This window comes from Rosa rugosa, chromosome 3, assembly GCF_958449725.1.
Source record: "Rosa rugosa chromosome 3, drRosRugo1.1, whole genome shotgun sequence".
Taxonomy (NCBI): domain Eukaryota; kingdom Viridiplantae; phylum Streptophyta; class Magnoliopsida; order Rosales; family Rosaceae; genus Rosa; species Rosa rugosa.
The window spans coordinates 22917158-22942428 of record NC_084822.1 but is presented as its reverse complement, the minus strand read 5'-3'; the positions used below and the strand labels follow the sequence as shown (position 1 = coordinate 22942428).

Here is a 25271-nt window from a genome sequence, read left to right as displayed (position 1 = left end):
AAACCTAAGATCGGATACGAACACCAACTCAGATCTGCTCCACACCTGCCGATGCAGAACAAGAACACGACCAAAGACGCAAGCAACGTCTTCATCACTACATTTCTGGTACTCTGCGATTCCACGCCCCACGCTGAGGAGTCTCGCCGCTTCTAGACCATCGGCGAATCCTCAGAAGAAATCCGCCGCCACTCTCTGCTCAAACCCTAGGGTTTGCTCTAGCCTTTATGAAAGGAAGCTGTCAGGGTCATACAATTGATATGAACTCTTTACTCTTAAAAAAAAAAATGCAAAGAGAAATGGAGCAAAATGTGGAAGTTTTTTATGCCAATTTTAAAACCAATCTCAACTAGAAGTATGGGGAGTGTGGTTAACCAATGAAGGGAGGACTGAACTCTCTAAAAAACTAAAGATAAAATAAAAAATAAATAAATAGTAGAAATTCAAGAAAAATCCTGTTTTGATAAAAAATAAAGGAAAAAAAAGAAAAAAAGAAAATGAAAATCCTCCTCTCAGACCAAAAGAAAAAGAAAAAAAAAAAGGAAAAGAAAAATCCTCCTCTTCTCGTTACCTCAAATTCTCAAAAAGCAACTCTCTAAAATTCTAATTCAAATACAGCTAAAACACGAAGTCTCCAGTCTCAAGAAAATCAAATAAAACTCTTCCCTTTCTCTCTCCAAGAAATTTTCCAAAACCCTAGGGCTTCACCGTCCGGTTGCCTGTAAGATCCACCCAGCCATGGCTGACGAGCCCTCAGTGGCACCACCGCAACCGCCTTCTCCTTCCTCCTCCAATTCGCCCCTCGGAAACTCTGTGATCCCCATAGTGAACAAGCTCCAGGACATCTTCGCGCAGCTCGGTTCCCAATCCACCATCGAGCTCCCTCAGGTCGCCGTCGTCGGCAGCCAGAGTAGCGGCAAGTCCAGTGTGCTCGAGGCCCTTGTAGGCCGCGACTTCTTGCCCCGTGGCTCTGAAATCTGCACGCGCCGCCCTCTCGTGCTCCAGCTCTTACAGACTAAGCGCAACGCCGATGGCACCGACGAGGAGTACGGCGAGTTCCTTCACGTGCCTGGAAAGCGCTTCTACGATTTCTCAGATATTAGAAGGGAAATTCAGGTACTGTTTCCAATCCCGGAGTATCTTTCTCATTACTTGCTCAGTGCAGAGTTTGATGCAATGTGATTTGAATTTGAATCATTTGGTTTCTGAGGAAGTATAGAGAAGGATGCATATTTTAATACTTAACGCAAACTGAATATATGGAGGATTTGAACAGTATGAGCTTGATTTCTCTGAGCATATACCAAGGAGTTTAAACGACTATTATTCACTTGTGTTAGAACTGCCGCCACCATAGCCTAAGGATTTTGATGGTTAAATGTAGTATCTGAATTCTGTTTGCGTATTCAATTCTGTTTTGGGATGTTTGCTTCCCTTTGTCACTTCTGCTGCATTCGTTGTGACTTCTGCTACTTTATACTTGGACATTTAGGGGAAAGATTTGCAAACAGAATTCCTCGTAAAATTTTGTAAAAATTGAACTCACTTTTCTCTAGACAAACCAAATCCAGTGAAACTGGATTGGCATTTCTTGCTGTTTTTTGTTTTTTTTTTTAATCACATTTTCTCGTAGATAACAGACAAGTGTAAAGAAGTATAAATATCCAATAATAACTAAGCTACAAGTTATATATGCGTCAATGTATATGAGTCCATTCTTCCCTTGTTAATGAATTCCTTATTGATGTAGGCTGAGACTGAGAGGGAAGCAGGTGGAAACAAAGGTGTCACAGACAAGCAGATTCGTTTGAAGATATTTTCTCCAAATGTTCTTGATATCACACTGGTAGATCTACCTGGAATTACAAAGGTTCCCGTTGGTGACCAGCCCTCTGATATTGAAGCACGGATTAGGACAATGATCATGTCTTACATCAAAATTCCAAGTTGTTTAATTCTAGCTGTCACAGCAGCAAATTCGGATTTAGCAAATTCAGATGCTCTTCAGATTGCAGGGAATGCTGATCCTGATGGTAAAATCTGCAACTTTGATACTGTTATTCCAGGTTGAATTGGTAATTTATATTTATGTGACTCACATTAGTGAATTTCTTATGACAGGTCTCCGAACCATAGGAGTAGTCACAAAGGTGCAAATTTTTCTAATATTGTATTTCTTTGATGGTTTTAATTTGCAAAATATTTGTTTTTTCCTAATAAGTTATTTGTTTATTTCAATGATCTCAGCTGGATATTATGGATAGAGGTACTGATGCTCGTAATCTTTTGCTCGGAAAAGTTATCCCTCTACGACTAGGCTACATAGGTGTTGTGAATCGTAGTCAAGAGGTAACCCATCTTAAACTCTATAAAAGGTGCTTCTTCCTCTGCTGTATGTCTGATGATGGTGATAAACTAAGTGATTCTTTACTAGAAACAAACATGCTTTTGGTTAGAAGTTGATCCTTATCTTGTGCACTCCTCCTTTTTGTAACTTCTATAATCATTTCTGGTACTTATTTCTGTTTGGTCTTACCTTTTCTTACAAATATTATGTCAAGCAGCTGCTAATGGAAAACTGCTTTTCTTCCCTTATCATTTTTTTTTTTTTTGCCAAATAATACGCAGTCTATATTTTAAGGCTGCTAATGGAAAACTATATATGCCTTTCTTTGTAACATTGTTTTTCTTCTTTCACGTTATGGGTTCATGTTAGAGTAATTAGTTTGGCGAACACTGTTGTACCTGATTTGCTGTATTTCCTTATAATAGTGGTTCTCATATTAGGATATATGTCTTCTACATTCTGATAAGGCCACTCAATTTTATCCTTGAAACAGGATATTATATTGAACCGGAGTATCAAAGATGCACTTATAGCTGAGGAAAAGTTTTTCCGCAGCCGCCCAGTATGAGCATTTCCCTTGAATTAGTATACATATCTTAGCTTGGATTAAACAAATAATTTATCATTGGATTAAACAAATAATTTATCATAAATTTGTCTATGCTGTCATATAGGTATATAATGGTCTAGCTGATCGCTGCGGCATCCCTCAGTTGGCAAAGAAGTTGAATCAGGTACAATATCTGTGAACTGCATCCTAATACAGTAAATGCTTATAAATATTTCTCTTGTAGTTGAACTGATTTAGTACTGCTGTTACTATACATGTACTACACACACACGTTTTGGGTGTGCTTAGATTGTTGGGATTACCTGGTATTCCCTTGCTATGATGATGTTTCTACTCCTCCACATAGCTGTGAAGTTGATCCTTCTAATTTATTTGCAGATTCTAGTGCAACATATCAAGGCAGTACTCCCGGGGCTAAAATCACGCATAAGCTCCGCACTAGTTTCTGTTGCCAAGGAACATGCCAGTTATGGGGAAATCACAGAATCAAAGGTGTGCTTATTTAGTGTGAAAATTATCCCTGATTTATATGGTCAATGTTATTGGACAAACAATTTGCGTTTAGTATCTAGAGTTTGTCTTGTGGACAATCGATGATCACATGACTAAAATGAAGTCCATTGAAAAACACTATATACAATACATGCATTTGTAGCTTGCTATATTTTGACGAGTTAGCATGTAGTTGTAAACAGGGATGTGCTCCTATAACTGTTGTGAGTAGCTTTTTCCTATTATGCCTCAACAATAGTTAGAAGTTTCTTACACTTGCAAACAATAATCAATTACTAAAGATCTGATTGTCTTTTTTGTTATATGATGATTTCTTTATATTTGACTAGAGTATTTCTAAATTTTTGTTACCAATAGGCTGGTCAGGGAGCTCTTCTCCTTAACATTCTTTCAAAGTACTCAGAAGGTAAATTGGGCTTACCAGTTTTTTTTTCCTATCATGTATTTTACCTGTATTCTGTGGCTTTGTGTATGTGCATAAGCTAAGTAATGTTATCATGGATTTCTTCTTGAAAACAGCATTTTCTACAATGGTTGAGGGTAAAAATGAAGAAATGTCAACAACTGAGCTGTCTGGCGGAGCACGAATTCACTATATCTTCCAGAATATCTTTGTGAAAAGTTTAGAGGTTTGAACACTGATAACAACTGCTGTCTTCCTGGGAGTGATCTTACCTAATGTTATTTGTGTGACATTTTTTTGTTTCCTTGATCCATAATGCAACAGTTTAGGGTGTACTTTTTTATACCAATATAATTAGCAGTTGCTTGATACGAATTGTTTGTTATGTCTTCATTTTCGCCGTTAGATTACAGTACACTATTATCTATTATCAATTATTTACCAAGAGTTCTGTACTTTACCCTCTGCCGTGATAGGTTACTAACCAATTCGACTTCTGGGAGAACTGCAGATTGCAGTGCTGCAATTTTCCGTTCTTTACTCCATCAATAAAATGGATTTCTTTTTTGTGTGAAAACAAATGCATATTTTCCCCACATTGGTGTGTCTGTCTGCATGGATATATTCAATTTCATGCAGATGTCTTCGTTTATTTATTTAATTTTTTTTTTCTACTCTTTCCAGCAGTTTCATTGCACCTATATGCATGAGAAAATTAAAGGTTTAATCAATGGTTTACATGGTTCTGTATAAGTTCTTATTGATGAAAATAGCAACCTTTTTTACTTGGCTACATATAGTTGAAGTTGCCTGTTCTTTAAATTTAGAGTGCAAGACGTTGATCTTGCTTGTAAGTCTGTCTTGTGTTTAAACCCAACTCAAAAAAGTAGCAAGAGAACTCATGTGGAGAAATAGTGAATGATTAGATGTAAAAGCTTAAATTACTGTTCTCCCCTAGATCCCCTACCGACTTTAATTATGTTATTTCTTTGTGAGATTCATTTGTAGGCTTTTATAGTCCTTGCGCATCGTTATATAACGTGTTGGTTTGGTCTGTACAGGAGGTGGATCCCTGTGAGGACCTAACAGATGATGACATTAGAACTGCCATTCAAAATGCGACGGGTCCTAAATCTGCATTATTTGTACCAGAGGTAGATCTTAGTTGTACTCTTTTGTTTTATTCTCTCACTTTTAACAGACGGACTAAACTTTCTCACATAATCATGTGATTTCTTTTTTCTTTTTTCCATTCAAGACGTTAGTCATGTTTTCTCTCTCTTGATAATATACCTGGCATTTGATCTTTCATGTACATAGGTGCCTTTTGAAAATCTGGTCAGGAGGCAAATAGCTCGTTTGTTAGATCCCAGCCTTCAATGTGCCAGGTTCATATATGATGAGCTGATGAAGGTAAGAAACATGTTGCTTTTATTATGTGTTTTGTCACTCTGCACATATTTTCAATTTAATATGACATCTGAATGAAATTTTTCTTTGTTCAGATTAGCCATCGCTGCCTCGTAAATGAATTGCAGCGATTCCCTGTTTTGAGAAAGCGGATGGATGAAGTTATAGGGAACTTCTTACGAGAAGGCCTTGAACCCTCTGAGACAATGATTGGACATATTATTGAGATGGAGGTATGAGGACGAAGATACTCCTGCACTATTTTTGTGTTATGCAATAAACATTAATAAAAAACAAATCTGCATTCCTTTCTACCAACCATGGAATCAGGATTCAGGAGCAATTTTCCAACTGCTCTTTCTCTTTCACATCTTTTTTCATTAAATGTGATTCACCATCATTATTAGAGTTGATGAAGTTACTCTTTATGGACCCCACTGAGTCTCTCTCTGTCTGTCTGTCTATTTTTCTAGGTTGTTTTTTTTTTATCTTTATTTATTATCATCTATTGTCGTGTGTTATTTTGCATCTTTGTTTTTATTTTTTTCTATTTTTTATTTTTTTAGGTAAATCCAATGCATGCCCAGTAGGGGCAGTGGCCCCATCAAGTACTTGCATCTTTTTACATACCAAGTGGATCCCAACATAGTTTTTTACCAAGGATTCTCCACTTAGCTCACTATCACAAAAGGTATCGATAAAAAATTAGTTAGAGACGAGATAATTTCAGCCCACTACCATGAAAGAATTGAATTAGAAAAATAATTGTAAACAAAAAATCACTTCTTCGCATAGTAATCAGAGTTTGAAATTCATATTAAATATTTTTTGCTCCCTCCCACAAGATAACCCCAATTCCCATGCCATACTATTCTGGCGTTAGTTGGGAGTGGTGTTGGGCCAGCTTTGTCCCTATGTTTTTGTGTTGCGTCTAGCTTGCCTGCTTTATTAATGTCACTTAGCTCACTATTACAAAAGGTATTGATAAAAGACAAAAGATAATTTCAGCCCACTACCATGAAAGAATTGAATTAGAAAAATAATTGAACAAAAAATTAGAATTAGACTTCTTTGCATAGTAATCAGAGTTTGAAACTCGTATTAAATATTTATTGCTCCCCCCACAAGATAATCCTAATTCCCATGCCATACTGTTCTGGCGTTAGTTAGGAGTGGTTTTGGGCCAGCTTTGTCCCTATGTTATTGTGTTGTCTAGCTTGCTTGCTTTATTAATGCCACTGCTCCTCAAAAAAGAAAAAAGCGAAGAGATTAGCATGTACAGAGGATAGGTGTTTATGACTTGATTTTTGTAATAATTTTGTCTGGGTGCAAGTGGAAATTTAACCAAGCTCCTTGTTGCATACTATTTCAGTAGTCTGTTTGCATACATATATTTTATGACTCATCAACTCCCTGCTTGTACTATAGTAAAACATCTGTTTTTGTCTCATATATTTGAATCTTATTCATTCTGCAGATGGACTACATAAATACTTCACATGCTAATTTTATTGGTGGAAGTAAGGCTGTTGAGAGTGCATTGCAACAGGTGAAGTCCTCTCGGATTCCTCTGCCTCTTGCCAGGCAAAAGGTATATATGCATGCCACTGAATTATTGTGCAATCATGTAGTCGTTTTAACATGATTTCATTTTATTCTTTTTATATCTTTTTTCTTTTTCAACTAGGATGGTGTAGACTCTGACAAGGCACCATCATCTGAAAGAAGTTTGAAGTCCAGAGCAATTCTTGGCAGACAAGTGAATGGAATTTTGCCTGACCAGGTATGCAAAAGTTGTCTCTTTGCAAGAGCAACTCCTGCACTTGTAATTTAATCTTGCAGTTACTACTAAAGGTTAAAGAACAAAAAGTAGAATGTTGCTACTGATATTAACCTAGTCCTTTTCATGCTAATGATTCTTTTATTTTATTTTATTAAATGATTGACAGGGTGTTCGTCCTGTAGTAGATAGTGAAAAAGTTCCACCTGCTGGTAATTTATTTTTCCAACTAAATATCATATTCTTTTGCAATCTTTACTAACATTTTCATACTACAGAATTCTGAGTCAACTATATCTATATGATATGCACACATACACATATCTGTGTCAGTGGCTGGAAATTCACCTGCTCAGTAACTTAGCAAGGAAATTACACTCAACCCACCTTTGGATCTAGATTTAATGGTGGAAAAGAAAACAACTCGAGCTTAAAAATAATTCTTTCCACTGTTGGATCTAGATCCAAAGGTGATTGAGCATAATATCCTTACTCATCCTGTATGTGTGCATGGTGCATGCATGTGTATTAGTGCATGATTGCATGTAGGAACTGACAGACTCATCTGAACCTTATATGTATTTTATTTTGTCACGTCTTGCAATGTGATTAGGAGGCCCAAGTGTATCAACTTGGGGAATTTCATCTATTTTTGGAGGGAGTGATAACCGTACGCCTGCTAAAGAGACCTTAATAAACAAGCCGTATAATGAACCTATCCACCACATGGAACAAGCCATCTCTATGATCCATTTAAGAGAGGTATTTTCTTGTTCAATATTTACTTGGGTTGTGTGCTTTTTTATCCAATATTATTGAAAGTATCTTATATTATTTTGTTAACATATGTATGTTTCTGTTTAGCCCCCAACTGTCTTGAAGCCCACAGAAAACCACTCAGAGCAGGAGACAATTGAAATTGCGGTCACAAAACTTCTGTTAAGATCATACTATGACATTGTTAGGAAGAATATAGAGGATTCTGTACCAAAAGCAATAATGCACTTCTTGGTAATATTGACTTTCCTGGATGCACCTGTTTATTTTCTGTTTATTTCACCCTCTTGTTTCTTTTTCTTTTCATATCCTATATTTCAAATTTGAATGATTTGATGTATATTCAATATGTATATTAAAAAAAAAAAAACTATTGTATTGGCTTTGAGGTAAGAGTGGTGTAATTAATTTATATTTAAGGAGCAGTTCAAATCTTGCTTAAGTTATGAAACTCATTCCTTCCCTTGCTATCTCTTAATTCTGAGGGCTTCCTCTTTATTCCTTTATACATTATTTTTACAAATAATGTACTTCATCAATGTTGTACCCAGGATCCGTTTTGAGCCTTGAGAACAATTTTTTTTTTTTTTTTTGAGCATCATTACCTTCCAAGTCTACCTTGCATGTTCTTCTATTTGTTTGTATATGAAAGTAATGGATATAGTACTTATTTGTTGTTGTTCTTTTGTATGTTTTTGTTATTAGTCTTTCTTTTACCTTTGCATGTTCTTCTATTTGTTTGTAAATGAAAGTAATGGATATACTACTCATTTGCTGTTGTTTTTTTGTATGTTTATTTTTATAAGTCTTTCTTTTATGTAATGTTTTGTGTATATAGTACTGATTTACTGTTGTGTAATAAAAAAGTCTTGCTGTTATAATTGAACTAAGAATTTCATATATACATGTTCTCTTTTACGTATTATAACTATTGTCTGTGATCGACATGCATTCAGGTCAATCATACTAAGCGTGAGCTGCACAATGTCTTCATTAAGAAGCTTTACAGGTGACAAAATAGCTAGATTGGCATCTGCAAATTTTACATCCAGGATCTTTTGTTTATTGGTTTACCTGTCATGACTGCTGATGTGCTTGCTATTTATGCTTGCAAACAGAGAAAACTTGTTTGAAGAGATGCTGCAGGAACCTGATGAAGTATCAATGAAGAGAAAGCGCACCCGGGAAACCCTTCGAGTTCTGCAACAGGCTTTCCGGGTAGGGTATTCATAAATTTTTTGAGGCTTTGGATTTTTAAAGATAAATGATGAAGTTCGTGTTATTACACAACTTTACCTAGATTTAGTGATATTAGTGGCTCCGCATGTATTTTTGTGCACACAATTGATGTCATAAACATAGGCCTGTTCCATATATGTTCGAGTTTCATGCCTTTGACAAATGGAACTGAAACTTGTTCAGCTGGCAAGATATTTACATTTGAATTCAGAACTCTTATCAAACTTATTGGTTTGGTTACACCAAATGTGTAAATTGACACTAGGTTAATTGGGACTTGAATATAAGAATGGATGGTAACTGAATTTCCATTGGCTCTCAATTTGCACTATTTGCAATTACAGTACTTATTTTTCTTTTTTATTTGGTGCTAGACATTGGATGAGCTGCCTTTGGAAGCAGAAACAGTTGAGAAAGGTTTTACTATGGGTGCTGATACGACAGGATTGCCAAAGATCCATGGATTGCATACATCGTCGATGTACTCCACAGGCAGTCCGAATGACTCTTACTCTTCACCTAAGAACCCAAAGCCCAGAAAGTCATCTCACTCTGGAGAGCTCAACTCACCGTTTTATGCAAATGCAGATTCTAATGGAAGTGGGCGCATGTACATGCCTGGTTTATATCCAACTGTTGATCTATAAGCCGATAAAGTAGTGCTCCAAGTCTTTCAAATAGTGTCGAAGCATTATATTCATTTTAATTGCTCTGTCCAACTGAGGGGATAGGAATTCACCTTCTGCAGCCCAGCTTTTTGCAAGTGATTTGTGCAAATAGGGTATCCGGCATTGCTTTTCCCCCTGCATATTTTTTTCATTGTCCTTATAAATAGCATAGGTTCTAAAGTATTTCTTTTACGGGGCTCCGAGAATAATATCAAGGAGGAGATGGACCATCCTTCTCTTTACCCTCTTAATTTTTTGTCAGAATCAGGTGATTCTCAGATATGCATATATGTTTACTTTTAATTTGAGATTGTCCACAACCTGGGGTGATGAAAATGTGCAGGTTGCAGCCATGTATCAAATGTAACCAGTATTGAGTGTACCGTAAATGTTAATTTGATGGATGTGCATCTGTTTTCAAGTGATCAATGCATAATGAATATGGTTATATGGTGCTCAAATTTGGGGTCTCTTCTGTCATATTGTAATGTCATCCTGGAATGATGCCCTCCACAAGTTGGAAGGCGTATACTGCTGGGATGAACAAGCATTCTCTACGTATACGAAAAATTTGAAATTTGAGATGAAAAGTTGTCATAGTGATCAACTTCAAAGTAAATGAAAGCATATACTCACTATAACAATAGACAAAAGCAGATAAACCCTGAATACCATGCAAGTTGCTGAATTGGGGAAAAGGTAGACTGTCATGGGAATGCTAATTTTTACGAAGACTGTCCGTTTGTTTGATAATTTGATTTAGTTGAGTAAGCAAATGATTTCCAAATGGTTTTTTGTTGAGACAATCTTTGAAGCGCGATTTAAAAAATATATTACTAGAATGTGTAGTGCATGTTAATAACAGTAGATGTACGAGCTCCTAAAGCAAGGATTAATGTTGGTGGGTAGCTTGAGCCCGAAGGCAATGATCTCTCATTAGTCATTGGGCAACGATTACTCCACCACCGTGAGAAATTTAATCAACCCTAGGCACCAAAGGCGTTGTTAATCATGTTTTTCATTTTCTCTGAGAGTTTTAGATCCAAAATCCTCAGCATTTGGAGTTTTTTTTTTCGTTTTACTTTAAGCCTAGTTTGTCATAGGACACCCACAACTCTGGAGGCCTCAATCCATTCAAGTTCTACACTGCAAATATACAACGCAAATTGATCTGCATATTCCTAGAGCTACATAATTAGCAAAGTCTAGAGCTACATAATTAGCAAAGTCTATAATAAAGAGTGTAGTGTCGATGAGTGTAATTTTTTTCCCTTTTTCTTTTTTCGACCTTCTTGCCCCAAACGGCTATATAAACACCACTCCCATTCTTATTTATTTATTTATTTTTTAAGTAGGGCTAGTACGACTGCCCTCAAGCCTTGTTCATTAATGAAACCACAGAACTAGAAAGTACAATAAATATCAAAAGAACATTCCGAGATAATAACAGGAGTCTCAATTAAATATATATATTTTAAAATAGTGCTATGCTGGCTACTCCATTTGCTTTATAATTGTGGTGACACACTAGAAAGATATTGCTCGCGTGGAGCCATAATGTACTATTATTATTAGCTTTCCAACTATGTTGCCACCAGAAAATCAATTCGGTAGTACTTAGTTTCATCCTGCTACTTGGAGGTTGCGACCATTTGACAAAGCAAAGAACTCGCCGCCTAGCTAGAGCAGACAAGACACATAAGGTGCAGAGACGGGGACAAAGCCCACCTAGTTCTATCAAATAATGGCAACAATTTATTGACGACATGATCATCAAGACTCAAAATCCGTCTCATGAGAATCTTCCAAATTATGGTTATCGTTGGGGGACGCCTCAATGTCAGAACCTATTCCTGAGAATATAGAGCTCTATGAAAATTACACTAGTGTACATGAGACGTGGGATATAAACTCCATCATAATTGATGATTTCGTTGCGCATGAGTTTGTTGAGTCTGATGACATTGAACCACGCTCTGTTGATAAATGAATGCCAACGTAGAGAAATCTGGCCTAAATGGAAAGATGCGATCCATGTTAAGTTGGATTCTCGAACGAAGAGGAAGGTTTTCGAGCCAGTGATGCCAACACCTCCTAACATAAAACCTATTGACTAATGAGTTTTCGTTAGAAAGCGTGATGAGAAAAAGATATGGCAATCTCGCCGTATGGCGCAAGGCTTCTCACAAAACACCCTGGAATTGACTACGATGAGACATATTCTCTCGTAATGGATGTCATTGCACTCCACTACCCTGTCAGTTTGGTAGTTTCCGAATAACTGAACATGCAGCTTACAAATGTGGTCACTAAGTATCTATATGGGGATCTAGATACGGAATATACATGAAGGTTCATGGTGAACTTCATTTACCCAAGTCAAGAGGCTCTAGACCACGGAGAGCGTTTACAATAAGGTTAAAACGCTCACTAAAGTGACTACTTGATTGGGAAGGGATATGCCCGCGCGTTTCCATAACAAGTTCCGGATTCTATCGCGGTTCATGTTGGACATGATCTTCATTGGAAACCCTTAAAGAGTTAAGGTAAACCGCTGAACACTTGAAATCCGATTTTGAGATGAACAATTTTGGGAGAACACGATTATGTCTCAGCTTGGAACTTGAGCATCGTGTTGATAGATGCTTAGGCATTTTGACAAGGTCAAAACTTCAAGCACCCCCATGATCGTTTGTAGTCTTAATCCTGAAAATGATCCTCTTCGTCTGAAGGATGATGACGAAGATGTGCTAGAGGCAGAAGTGCCTTACTTAAGTCCAATAGGCGCATTATTGTACTTAGCTCAATGCATAAGACCAGACATCTTATATGTTGTGAACTTGTTAGCTAAGTATAGCTGTGCGCCAACGCGACACCATTGGATTGGTGGAAAAAGATATCTTTCGATACTAGAGATGTACGACTGATAGGGGCATGCTTTATCTCTACAGAGAGATGATGGATTCGGACCCATCACACACCAGGAACGCCGCCAACACTGGCCTGCCTCCTCTATCCCCATCCCAGAACGACATGTGTTTTGGAAAGTTTTGCTGATATTGGGTATCTTTCTGACCCACACAAAGGTCATTCCCAAACTGGTTAAGTGTTCACCATGGGTAAAGACCGTGATATCTTGGAGGTCTACAGAACAGACCCTAGTCGCTATATCTTCGAACAATGCAGAGATCATTGCTCTTCACGAAGTGGTTCGTGAATGTATATGGATTGGATCCATAATTACGCATGTTCGAAAAATTGTGGTTTGACGTCTACCACAGATGAGCCTAGCTATGAGCATTTAGGATAATGCTGCTTGTTTTGAACAAATGAGGCAAGGCTACATCAAAAGCGACAACACCAAGGATAATCAGCAACAACAAACTCTCCTTAAGATCAAAGTGAACTAGGTTCAATCTGAGGACAGTGTGGTAGGCTTGCTCACTAAGTCATTGCCTAAATTCCACTTTCGAGGAACATGTTGGTAGCATCGTTTGCCGAAGTTATCCGAACTCCCATGACCGTAGTCATCAGGGGGAGATGCAGATATCAGGGGGAGATGTCTACATGTATGGTCTCGAAACGTGAAGGGTGTGTTGTGCTCTTTTTCTCCTTCGACCGATGTTATTTTTGTCCCACAGGGTTTTTGTTACTCGGCAATGTTTTTAACGAGGCAACGAGAGAAGCACCGCGTTTGGGCGACACAAGGGGGAGTGTTTAAGTAAATCCAAATTGTGTCTGACCCAAACTCTAGGTTACTTGACCTAGTGGTAATAGAGTTTTAATTAGAGATAATCTCGGAGAATATCTTAGAGATATCCATTCATTGTATGATTATCTTTCCTTGTACAATTCAGATTCTATACATTGTAATCCTCTATATAAAGAGGTCCCTATTATCAATGAGAATACACAACAATTTTCTCTCAATTCTCGTTTCTCTAAAACAAAAAATTCATTATATGCCCTTCCTAAATTATAATTTAAAATTTAACCATTTAATAGAAAGAGGACATGATCAGGCCTATATATTATTCAAGGGACCATTATGTTTAAATTTTTTAAAAACTCATTATCTTCAATCAAAGTCTAAGAATGAACAATTTAATAGAAAAAGTACATGATGGTAACTTCAGAAACATAAAATAAAATAAAATTAAAAATCAAATCAAATGAATAATCTAACCTGAAAGCCTCTCTTTTTCAATTTCGCTTACCTAAGGGACAGTTTTAAGGGATTGTGAGAAATAAATACATCTCAACCACATATACTAAATTCAAAAGCTGAAATTATAACAACTTAAAACTGTGCATTTTTTTTTTAAATGTCAAATTCATTTGTCTCTCACAGTCTTTTAAAAACTGTCCCTTAGGTGAGCAGCCATTCTCTCTCTTAATTGCAATTTTCTCTTTATCTTTAACTATAATATATCTGAGTTTTGAATTCCCTATCTCTAACAATCCCTTGTTAAACTACAAAAAATGACTAGCAGAGCTCTGCTAGGGTTGAGCGACCGCTGCCTTTGTGCGAGGAGTTACAACACCTTCCCCCTGTTCAATGGAGATCTTTTACCTCATCTTCTGTGGTGTCGGAGTCATGGAGCGGCATTATTGTTGTCTCCACTTTCTCATTGATAGAGCGTTGCAGTTTGCCGATTCGATCAGTGTAGGAAGGTATGGACTAACCATCCTCAGTGGTTGAGGTACATGATGGTGGGTCGTCGAGGCCACAGCGGGCGTGCCTCAAAGTTGGTGAGTCTCTACTGGCTTTGTTGCGTTTGGCTGCACGGATTTGGAGTAGGTTGGATCAACAATGCAGATTTGATTGTTGTGGGATTGGCGCCGCGTTTTTCCGACGAGGGACGGAGGCACAATGCTTGGGCCTTCTCCGGCGAGGGATGGCGACCTAGAGTTTGGGCTTTCTCTGGTGGAGAGGGATACGTACTGCTCCAGGATTTGTAGAGGGATCTAGCTTGAGTTTCTTCACAGCTATTGGAAATCTCCTTCCGATTCGTTCTCTCTCAAGCAATGTCAGATTGGTGGTGCGAAGGATCGGACTGGTGGTGTGATTGTCTGGCTCAGTGGTGCGGCAGTTCGGCTTAGGAAAGGTCGACTCCAGATGCATGGGTGTCCATAGCTCTTCCAGATGGGTCTGCCTGAGAAGGCCCAAATGTTTGGATGCCCAAAGCACTTCAACTTGGGCCTGGTCTTTGTTATGAATGCTTTGGCAGATTTTACTTTGGATTCAAACTAGATTTGGATCCGAATTTGGGACTCAGGTCGTACCTATATTTGAATCTTGGATATGAGGAAGTTGCTCATTCTGTGTTGGCATTGGTTCTGATTCTTAGGAGTTCGTCTACTAACGTCCGAGTTTTTGACACTCTTAGTTACTTTCAAACTCTTGGTGAGCGAATCACCTGTCTTAGGTGGTCATATCAATGGTTACGGTTACTATTACATTTGCACAGCTCTAGTGATGACATATGCAGTGCAGCGATGCCTTTCGGCATCAAGTCACATCTTGGTTACCTTTGATTTTAGATGCGCTTGTGTCTTGTGATATTTTACTGCTTTTGCTCGATGCTATTGCATCGCCTCATGTACTCCTCAGTTCCATTTAATACAGATTATCGTCTTTCCATTACAAAAAAGTAAAATATATTTAAACATAATATAAAAATAAAAGAAAAACTTAAAGAAAATTAAGAAAAAGGAAAAGAACAAACTTTGTAAACTCTTTTTCTGTCATCAAAAAAAAAAAAAAAAAAAAGGAAAAAGGGAAAGGAGCAAACTTACACCCCCATAAACATGTGTTAAGAGACTAGTAATCATTTTGATAAAAATAAAATACTTTAAAAAAAAACCGATACTTTCTTCACTTCACAAATTTTTTTTTTTTTGAAACGGGATTTAGTGTTGACGTGAGTCATACTTACCTTATTTATGTAGATATTCTGTAATATTCTGTGATCTATAATATTCTGTAATATCTGTAGTATTATTTGATTTACTACTTACCTTAGAAATAGTACTTGTCTTATTAAGCACAATTGTAATTTGTATATAATTCCTTCTTGTAAGGTGAATGAATATAGAATTATTAAGCCAAAATTGTCTCTTGTTTCTTGTTATATTTTGACTTGGTATCAGAGCGGAGATCCGATCCTGGACTCTGACTCATTGTTCTTTGATCCTTGACTCTTGTTCATTGTGCTTGGATTTGTTCCTTGTCCTTTCATCACCGTTGCCTTCTTATACTTCCAAGAACTTTGTTGTTTTTTCTTCCGCTGCGTATTCACCATGGCTAAAGATCAAGATGTTTCGACCGTAATCAAGCAAGATGGAGATGGTGAGACGTCTCATGGTTCCAACCAAATTTCTGTCTCCGTTAAAGATGATTCAACTGGAAGTTATGGAGGTGTCAAGCTCAATGGCTCTAATTACCGAACCTGGAAGAAGATGATGGAGGCTCACCTCTGTGGAATCGATAAGGTGGGCTATGTTGATGGTTCAATTGCTGAACCACCAATTGCAGCCAACAATTATTCAAAATGGAAGATTGCAAATGGCTCGGTAACCTCTATTCTTTACAAATCCATGACTGAAGATGTTTCACAGATGATTATGGGATGTAATACAGCTGAAGAAATTTGGGAAAGCCTTAAGGAGATCTACTTTAACGGAACAGATTTTGCCGAGGTTTATGAGTTGAGCACTCAAGCTGCCCGTATGACACAAGATGGAAAACCAGTTGCCATGTATTTTGCAAAACTAAAGGGGATTTGGCAAGAAATTGATCAGATGCGTCCATGTCGCATGAAGTGCCCGGATGATGTCAAGATTTATAAGGAGGAGCAGGATCTCATGAGAGTTCATGTTTTTTTGGCTGGCCTAGATCCAATATTTGAGAATGCAAGGAGCGAATTACTTCGCCAGACTACCACACCAACCTTGCAGCAAGCCTTTGCTTATATTCGCAAAGATGAGACCCAGAGGGCTGGAACTAGAGCAGTTACTTCAGAAGTTGCAGGCCTTGCAATACAATCAAAGCCATCCAATTCCTCAAGTAATCGGTCACTCTCAGGCAATCGGCCTCCTTCTTCTCTGCGTCCCTCTCCTCAAGGTCCTCCTCCCGGGTTCTCCTCAAATCTGACTTGTAACTACTGCAAGAATCCAGGCCACATCAAAGCAAATTGTTACAGGTTGGTTGGTTTTCCAGCAGGCTACTTTGATAGGCCTCGACCTCAGGACAACAAACCCAAGGGAAAGGCTGCTGTTCATCTTGTTCAAGACCAAGATTACTATGCGGTGACAGAACCAGATCACACCAACTTGGCTGGTAAGGATACCGCATCAGTAAGTCGCAGTGGTAATGGTAAGATTGGAATTGCTTTAAAAATTTCTAGCTTTACTGGTGGCAATACTTGGATAATTGATTCTGGAGCATCTGACCATATGACCTATGATCGTAGTTTCTTCCTTTTTCTCAATCGACCCTCTATTTCCTCTGTTGTCAATGCCAATGGTGATTCTTTTCCTGTTTTAGGCATAGGGTCTGTTCGTCTCACTCCTTCTTTGACACTACATAATGTTCTTTATGTCCCTGATCTCTCTCATCATCTCATATCTGTGCCTCAGCTTAATACTCAATCTCGGTGTTCTGTAACATTTTTTCCTTTGTATGTGATTTTTCAGGACCTCCTCACCAGGGAAATAATCGGCAGGGGTTATCTGAGGGGTCGACTATTTCATCTGGATTGCATGTTCGCCGGAATGAAGCCGGAGAAGGCAGTCCAAGCAGCTTTGATTTCAACTGGGGTTACTAATCAAGTTGAAGAATTATGGCTATGGCATCGGAGATTGGGACATCCCTCCTTTAGTGTCATGAAGAAATCTATGCCATCCTTGTTTCTGGGCATTGATGAGTCTAAGTTGCATTGTGAGTCATGTGTCTTAGCTAAAAGTCATCGTACTAGTTATCATTTGAGTACTACTAGGAGTTCTTTTCCTTTTGAGCTTATTCATTCTGATGTATGGGGGACCTTCCCGTGAGTCAACCTTGTCTGGAAAACATTGGTTTGTTTTGTTTATCGATGATTATACCCGTCTTACTTGGGTCTCTTTATTGAAACACAAATATGAAGTTTTCTCTGCTTTCCAAGAATTTTTTGCTCTTGTTCAAAATCAATTTGGAGCCAATATTAAAGTCTTTCGTTCTGATAATGGGGGGGAGTTTGTCAATTCTCAGTTTCACCAATTCTTTCATTCTCATGGGATTGTTCATCAAACTACTTGCCCTCAAACCCCTGAACAAAATGGGGTGTCAGAAAGAAAGAATCGTCATGTTCTTGACATAGCTCGGTCTCTTCTATTTAGTGCTCATATGCCTAAGTATCTTTGGGGAGATGCAATTCTCACTGCTTGCCATCTCATAAATAGGCTACCTTCTTCTGTTCTCAATGGTCAAACCCCTTATGCTGCCCTTTCAAATCATGTGTCTGTCCATTCGTTTTCTAATCTCCCTGCTCGTGTCTTTGGGTGTGTAGTGTTTGTCCATGTCCCTAAGAATCAACGGTCCAAACTCGATGCCAGGGCATTAAAGTGTGTATTTGTGGGCTATGGTGTTAATCAGAAGGGCTACAAGTGTTTTCATCCTCCTACACAGAAGGTTTATGTTACCATGGATGTCACCTTTTATGAGGATGCATGTTATTTTTCTTCCACCAATCCTTCACTTCAGGGGGAGAAACACACCTTTTTGGAAGAGAAGTCTTGTGAGATTAATATTCAGCCAATTGAAGATGATTCACGACCAATTGAAGATGATGGTCATGTAATTTCGGGTCCAATGATCGATCACCAGAATGCCAGCGATCGAACACCAGACATGGTCATTGAAGAAGACAGTAGCCAAACGATCGATCGTTCCATTCCTGGCGATCGATCGTTCAGTGAGGCGAAAGCTCCCAGTAGCAAAACGATCGATCCTTCCATTCCTGACAATCGATCGCTAGCAGAACTAGAACACGATGACCGAAATTTAGCAGTCCAAGAAGGCCAAGCTCCTGCACCCCTCTCAGATACAGATAACCCTTGTCAACCAATCCCTGAGGAGCGTCCCAATCTTGAGGTTAGTGGTGTTTCTTCTAACTCTAATAATAGTGATAGTGTGTATGTTTTGCCTCCTAGGTCTACCCGTGGTAAACCACCTCGTCAATATGAACCAAGTTTAGATGTTAAGTCTAAGTATGCCATAGCTAACTTTGTATCCACCCATCGGTTATCCAAATCCCATGCTTCATTTGTGAATCAAATATCCTCTGTATGTGTTCCCAGTAAAGTGCAGGATGCTCTCAAGGATCCCAAATGGTGTCAAGCGATGAATGAAGAGATGGAGGCATTGGAGAAGAGTAATACTTGGGAGTTGGTGCCACCTCCACAAGGAAAGAGAGTTGTTGGATGTAGATGGGTGTTCACTATCAAACACAATGCAGATGGCTCAGTGAACAGATATAAGGCAAGACTTGTTGCAAAGGGATATACTCAAACATATGGCGTGGATTATGAGGAGACCTTTGCTCCAGTAGCAAAGATTAATACTGTTCGAGTGTTGATGTCTCTAGCAGCTAATCTAGATTGGCCTTTGCAACAGTTTGATGTGAAGAATGCCTTTTTACATGGAGAACTATCTGAAGAAGTCTACATGGATCTACCACCAGGATATGAGGCAAGCACAAGAGGAAGATTTGTGTGTAAGTTGAATAAGTCCTTGTATGGACTTAAACAATCACCACGAGCTTGGTTTGGTAGATTCTCTCAAGCTATGCGTCGTTTTGGGTACAAACAGAGTAATTCTGACCATACATTGTTTCTGAAACGCCGTGAAGGTAAATTAACTGCCTTGATTATTTATGTTGATGATATGATAATTACTGGTGATAATTCAGAGGAGGTTGAAAGATTAAAAGACCTGCTTGCATCAGAGTTTGAAATGAAAGATCTTGGTGCTCTTAAATATTTTTTGGGGATTGAGGTCGCCAGGGGGAGTTCAGGAATTTTCTTGTGTCAGAGAAAATATGTGCTTAACTTGTTGACAGAGACAGGAATGCTAGGTTGTAGACCTGCTGGTACTCCTATTGAGCAGAATCATAAACTGGCAGAGTACCCTAATCAAACTCTTACAGATAAGGCTCACTATCAGAGGTTAGTTGGCAGATTAATCTATCTCTCACATACTCGGCCAGATATTGCATATGCAGTTAGTGTTGTGAGTCAATTCATGCATAATCCAAGTGAAACTCATATGGAAGCTGTGATCCATATTCTGAGGTATTTAAAGTCTGCACCTGGAAAAGGCTTGATGTTTTCAAAGCATAATCATCTGGATGTTAGTGGTTATACAGATGCAGACTGGGCAGGTTGTATTACGGATAGAAAATCCACTTCTGGTTACTTCACTTTTGTAGGTGGTAATCTTGTTACTTGGAGAAGTAAGAAACAAAAGGTTGTGGCTAGGTCGAGTGCTGAAGCAGAGTATAGAGGTATGGCTCATGGAGTTTGTGAGTTACTATGGTTGAGAAATTTACTTCGTGATTTGGGATTTAAACCCAAACGAGCCATGGATTTGTATTGTGATAATAAGGCAGCGGTGGATATTGCTCACAACCCAGTACAACATGATAGAACTAAGCATGTTGAGGTTGACAGACATTTCATTAAAGAAAAGCTTGATGCTAAGCTTATCTCTTTTCCATTTGTCCACTCAGAAGAACAGTTGGCTGATGTTCTCACTAAGGCAGTATCGAGTAAGGCATTTCATGACTCACTTGACAAGTTGGGCATTCGTGATCTGTATGCGCCAACTTGAGGGGGAGTGTTGGCGTGAGTCATACTTACCTTATTTATGTAGATATATATTCTGTAATATTCTGTGATCTGTAATATTCTATAATATCTGTAGTATTATTTGATTTACTACTTACCTTAGAAATAGTACTTGTCTTATTAAGCACAATTGTAATTTGTATATAATTCCTTCTTGTAAGGTGAATGAATATAGAATTATTAAGCCAAAATTGTCTCTTGTTTCTTGTTATATTTTGACTTTTAGAACCCAGCCTTGTTGGGAACTTGGGATGCTCATCCCCACACCTAGACATATTATTAAAAGTAAGAACAAAGTACCACGGGAAGGACATAATACCTAAGCCCTGTGATAAATTACATAGATCTCACTTCACCAACTTATCCGTGTACACACACAGTGTGTGGTAACTGCTAATGGTTAAAAAAAAAAAAAAGGGTAGAAAATATAATTACTAAATTTTATCTGTTCAATTCTAGATGGTTCCAATAGATGACTAAACCACAACGACGGCCAGGATCTGCTATGCAGTCAAACTATCAGACCAACCTACAAATACAAGCCGCACTTGATTTCAACCCATCACCATATAAAAGTAGTAACGCTCCGAGAATTTTGAGTCCCAGAGAAAGCCTTGAAAACCTTTTTACGTACGGCTTCCAGACTCTTCCTCTAATTGTTCGTCTTCCCTCGTCTCTCTTCGCCACTCCAAATCCCTAATTTTCTACCATGGCTCGCCGCAGCTCAGGAGGTCAGTCTCTTCATTCAGATCTCTCCTCCATTTTTCTGTATATCAAACCTCCTTTCGGATTATTGTTTTGTATCTGGTTTCCGCCATCTTGGGACAATTTCTTGCGTCTTTGATTTACTGAGAACATGGGGAGCTTGTCTCATACATAATTGTGCAGATTTTTTTTTCGTTTTTATCTGATTCGGGTTCGCGGTTTGAAATTCCAAGGGATTTGGAATTCTAGGGTTTGTGCATGTTTTATATTAAATTATCCCAGAAATATTTATTTTAGTTTTGATCGAATGAAAGGAAGAAAAAAAAAGGGGCTGTCTCTTCCATTATCCGACTCATCCCTTCATGTGCTGAATCAATTGCTTTTCATTTCATTTATTGGTTCTAAATTGTTAATTTAGTAATTTAAATGCAGTTTTGATTTGTGCAAAGTGTGGATGCCTTCTGTTTTTTTTTTTCCTCAATTGTTATAAGCTGAATTATGTGTTGATTTTAATACGATGTTCGATAAGTAATTGTGCTCCCTGTGAGGTTCGTAATGTTTAAACAAGAAATTTGGTCCAGAGAGTTGGGGATGAAAACCTAGATCTTAGTTCTTTTGTTTTGTATAGCAGCTATAGCTTGATTTGCTCAGAAATTGTGTGATTGGTTCCTGTTAAACGTAGCTTACGCAGCAGGCATGAATATGTGGTGGACATCTTCATGTCATGTCATATCAAGATGTCTTTATATTCTTATTTTTGGCTAGTGGATAGGCAATTTTCAATGTCTCATAAAAGAAAGGCAATAGTACTTTCATATCATCTAAACAGGCAATTGGTCCAAGTGGTTAGGGATGTAAATCAGTATATACTGGTTTTGCTTTGTATATAGTTTGATTTGCCAAGATAGTATACCTTGTTAAAAGTATGTGAGCATGACTGTGAGGTGGGTGTCATGCTACATTTAAATGTATTCATAACTGGTGGATAGACAGCTTATATGTTCTTTTGACTCTCTTGTCCAGGTCGATCTGCCCGTCCAGCTCCTCGTCGTGCACCAGCCCCTGCACCAGGTATTTATACTGAAGCCAGTTTACATTGTCATATGTTGCTTTTTACGATATTGGCCTGTTCATTAGTTTGTTTGTTTCTGCTGCAGTTCGCCAGGCTCCTGCTCCAGCTCCTGCTCAGAGTGGAAGCGGTGGGGGTATTGGATCAGTCATTGCTGAGGGTAATGAAAATGTTAATTTAGTTTTGGTGTGAGCTTTTTACAATAGAAGCTTGTTGGCTTATTCAAATGTTGTTGCAGGAATGGCTTTCGGCGGTGGAAGCGCCATTGCACACAGAGCTGTGGATGGTTTGTTTGGTCCTCGCACTATTAAACATGAAACTGTAGTCTCTGCTGCTCCAACACCTACTGCTAACAGTATCGGTGGCTCTGATGCTTGCAGTGTTCACTCCAAGGCATTCCAAGATGTATGTCTACCACTATTTACTTCTACTTTTATTTTCCAGCATACTTTATGCACAAAAAGATAAAATCCCTTCTCCTATTTTGTTTGGTAATGGGAATGTCTATTTTTTGTTTGGTTTTAGAGCAAAATAGTTCCTTTGTTAACTCTTCAGGCATGCTGCAAAGCACCATCTGGGATAGTATCTGTTAAAGTAAAATGAAATAGTAAAATGAAATGACCAGTGGCTTGAGAAGTAACTTTACGCGGCTTTTATTGCAGTGTGTCAACAACTTTGGAAGTGATATCAGCAAGTGCCAGTTCTACATGGATATGCTCTCTGAGTGCAAGAAGAACAACTCTGGCATGCTGAGTGCCTAACTGCTGTCATGTTACCCCAATATGAGTACTTAGTAGATCATTTTTTTAGGTGAATGGTGACGAATAATCTTTTCTGTGGCCATGAAGATCTTTTTTTGTGGCGATGGATTTATGATAAATGGTTTTTTTCTTATGGTACGAAACCTGCTGCATTATGTACGCCACTATAATATAGACCTAGGTTTGACTTTTATCTGGGTGTAGTTGATGGCTCTTTCTCATTGCTTTCTTGCATTAAAATTGAAAAATTCTACGGGAATCAAAAGTTGAAAAGTGAAAAAGGGAGAATAGTCACTTTAGTCACTCAACTATGACTCATTCGACAGTTAAGGAGGTAAAAATCCAGGGAACAGGTAAATCAAACAAAAGAATTAATCCATCTATGGTGAAATTGAAAGGCGATAGAAGCTAGGAAGGATCAAAGAGAGGTCCTGCAATCAAGGCTGTAATCCTCTTCTAGGGTCGCTTCGCCGGCCGCAAGGGCGTCACTGGAATCAAGAAGTCAACGGTGAAGCTAGATCGTGTTTGATTTTGAATATATGGGTTTAGGAATTAAATGGTCGATCGAATTTTATTGGTGAATAGATGGACAATTGTGTAGCAGAAGAATGTTGAAGAAGGGATTAAAGATTTTGAAATCCCAGGATCTGGAGTCTGGAAGGTTGAAGAAGAATCAGCCTATCAGACAAAGCTAGTTTAAGTGGATAAACCAAAGACAATAATTATAAGTTACAGTGCATGTCGGAGTCGATTCTGATTCATGAGCCGGAGATCCACCGGGTCGCGGTACTTTGGTGAACACACGACGCCGGATATAGAGTTTTGCTAAATTGGAGGGGAGACCCCGTTGGCTTTGAATTTGATTTGGATTATTTTAATTTTGCAATTTAATTTGGACGGCAAGTTTACATCGATCGAACCCTTCAATTTGAACCCCAGAAGGACGAACTCCAAACAATGGGCAATTCAAAGTGAAAGGACACAGGCGGATCAGTCTGATGATGTTTGGAAATTGGATTTGTGGAGAAAATGGGCGTCTGCTTCTTGCTGCAACTGTGGTTGTTAGAAGGCACATCGATACATACCGCCGGAATTACTGAAGTTTCTCGACTTCGAATCGACTCCATCTCTCATCTTTCGGAGGAACCAAATCCAAGTGCACGTAGGCCCCATCAAAACGAACTGAACTAAGTAAGTACAACGCCGCTAATGTTCCCTTGGTTAGCTACTGACCAGGGATTATTTGCTCAACTACCGTCCGATTGAAATCGGACGGTTGACAGATCTCATCTCTTAAAAATCTAGATATCTGTCAACCGTCCGATTTCAATCGAACGGTAGTTGAGCAAATAATCCATGATCAGTAGCTAACTAGGGGAACGGGACTCAGTACAACGCTGGTTCGAAAAAGGGCTTGCGGGGCTGAACTGTTCTGGGCTCTTTGATCTGACGTCAGCAATCTATAACAAAAAATTTAAGTCAGTCAAACAAACGGTCCAGATTAAGCAGTTGGCAGTATCAACGGTCCTGATCAGAACGCTCAAATTTCTTTTTAGTTAAAATGAATTTCTATGATAGAAATTCATAGTAAATAGATCAGGTGTCTTAAAATTTCCCGAAAATTTTCACGAACTCGTCACGTTGCGTACTTTGTTATCGAACCTTTAAATTGGCGATTTCACCTCAAGAATATTTCAGGAAAATATTTCCGAAGTAGTTATATGAGCTTACTTTAGTTGACATAGTGGATCGAAGTTGAAACTATGAAGAAATTGGTTGTGTTGATGCGGTGTCGGGAGCCGCTATCTACAGAAGTGAATGGGGCCCAATGCTCTACACCATTACCTGCCAACACAGAAGTAGGTCAGGGGAAGACCGGGGTTGCCGGTCTATAACAATCCGATGCCTAAGTCAGTATCTGTAATACCCCGAAAAATCCAAATTAATTTCCGTGGATTTTTAGAAATGATTTCACGATAGTAGGAGCGAGTACGAAGCTTGGAGAAGTTGTGGAATTAGTTCGAACGATTTTATTTTCGAAAACGAACGTTTTTAGGGGGTCAACAAAGTTGACTTTTTATTCGTTCAAAATTTGGGAAAACTTCCTTCATGAAAGTTGTAGAGCTCGTCGATACGAGTTC

The 25271-nt window shown here is 38.5% G+C and overlaps 2 protein-coding genes across 2 annotated transcripts; both read left to right on the top strand.

The window, feature by feature from the left end:
* The first annotated feature begins 602 nt into the window (after window positions 1-602).
* LOC133736571 (dynamin-related protein 3A-like) lies at window positions 603-10129 on the top strand. Its single transcript, XM_062164112.1, has 20 exons — window positions 603-1116; window positions 1751-2033; window positions 2122-2150; window positions 2248-2349; window positions 2841-2909; window positions 3022-3081; window positions 3297-3410; window positions 3789-3837; window positions 3951-4060; window positions 4896-4988; window positions 5155-5247; window positions 5340-5477; window positions 6722-6835; window positions 6932-7027; window positions 7194-7236; window positions 7638-7786; window positions 7889-8035; window positions 8758-8810; window positions 8920-9019; window positions 9415-10129. The coding sequence occupies exons 1-20, from the start codon at window positions 739-741 to the stop codon at window positions 9685-9687; spliced, it is 2493 nt and encodes an 830-aa protein (XP_062020096.1). The 5' UTR covers window positions 603-738; the 3' UTR covers window positions 9688-10129.
* Window positions 10130-21168: 11039 nt separating this feature from the next.
* Window positions 21169-23323, top strand: LOC133739131 (uncharacterized). Its single transcript, XM_062166857.1, has 5 exons — window positions 21169-21326; window positions 22324-22371; window positions 22458-22529; window positions 22608-22774; window positions 23032-23323. Exons 1-5 carry the CDS (start codon window positions 21305-21307, stop codon window positions 23128-23130), a joined length of 408 nt encoding a protein of 135 aa, XP_062022841.1. The 5' UTR covers window positions 21169-21304; the 3' UTR covers window positions 23131-23323.
* Window positions 23324-25271: the final 1948 nt, after the last annotated feature.

Bases quoted from the DNA above. Each gene is read 5' to 3' on its own strand.
- LOC133739131 (XM_062166857.1), top strand. From the start codon at position 21,305: ATGGCTCGCCGCAGCTCAGGAG. The intron at 22,530-22,607 runs GTAATGAAAATG...ATGTTGTTGCAG, and splicing joins TGGATCAGTCATTGCTGAGG to GAATGGCTTTCGGCGGTGGA. The intron at 22,775-23,031 runs GTATGTCTACCA...CTTTTATTGCAG, and splicing joins ACTCCAAGGCATTCCAAGAT to TGTGTCAACAACTTTGGAAG.
- LOC133736571 (XM_062164112.1), top strand. From the start codon at position 739: ATGGCTGACGAGCCCTCAGTGGCACCACCGCAACCGCCTTCTCCTTCC. The intron at 2,350-2,840 runs GTAACCCATCTT...TCCTTGAAACAG, and splicing joins TTGTGAATCGTAGTCAAGAG to GATATTATATTGAACCGGAG. The intron at 4,061-4,895 runs GTTTGAACACTG...TGGTCTGTACAG, and splicing joins TCTTTGTGAAAAGTTTAGAG to GAGGTGGATCCCTGTGAGGA.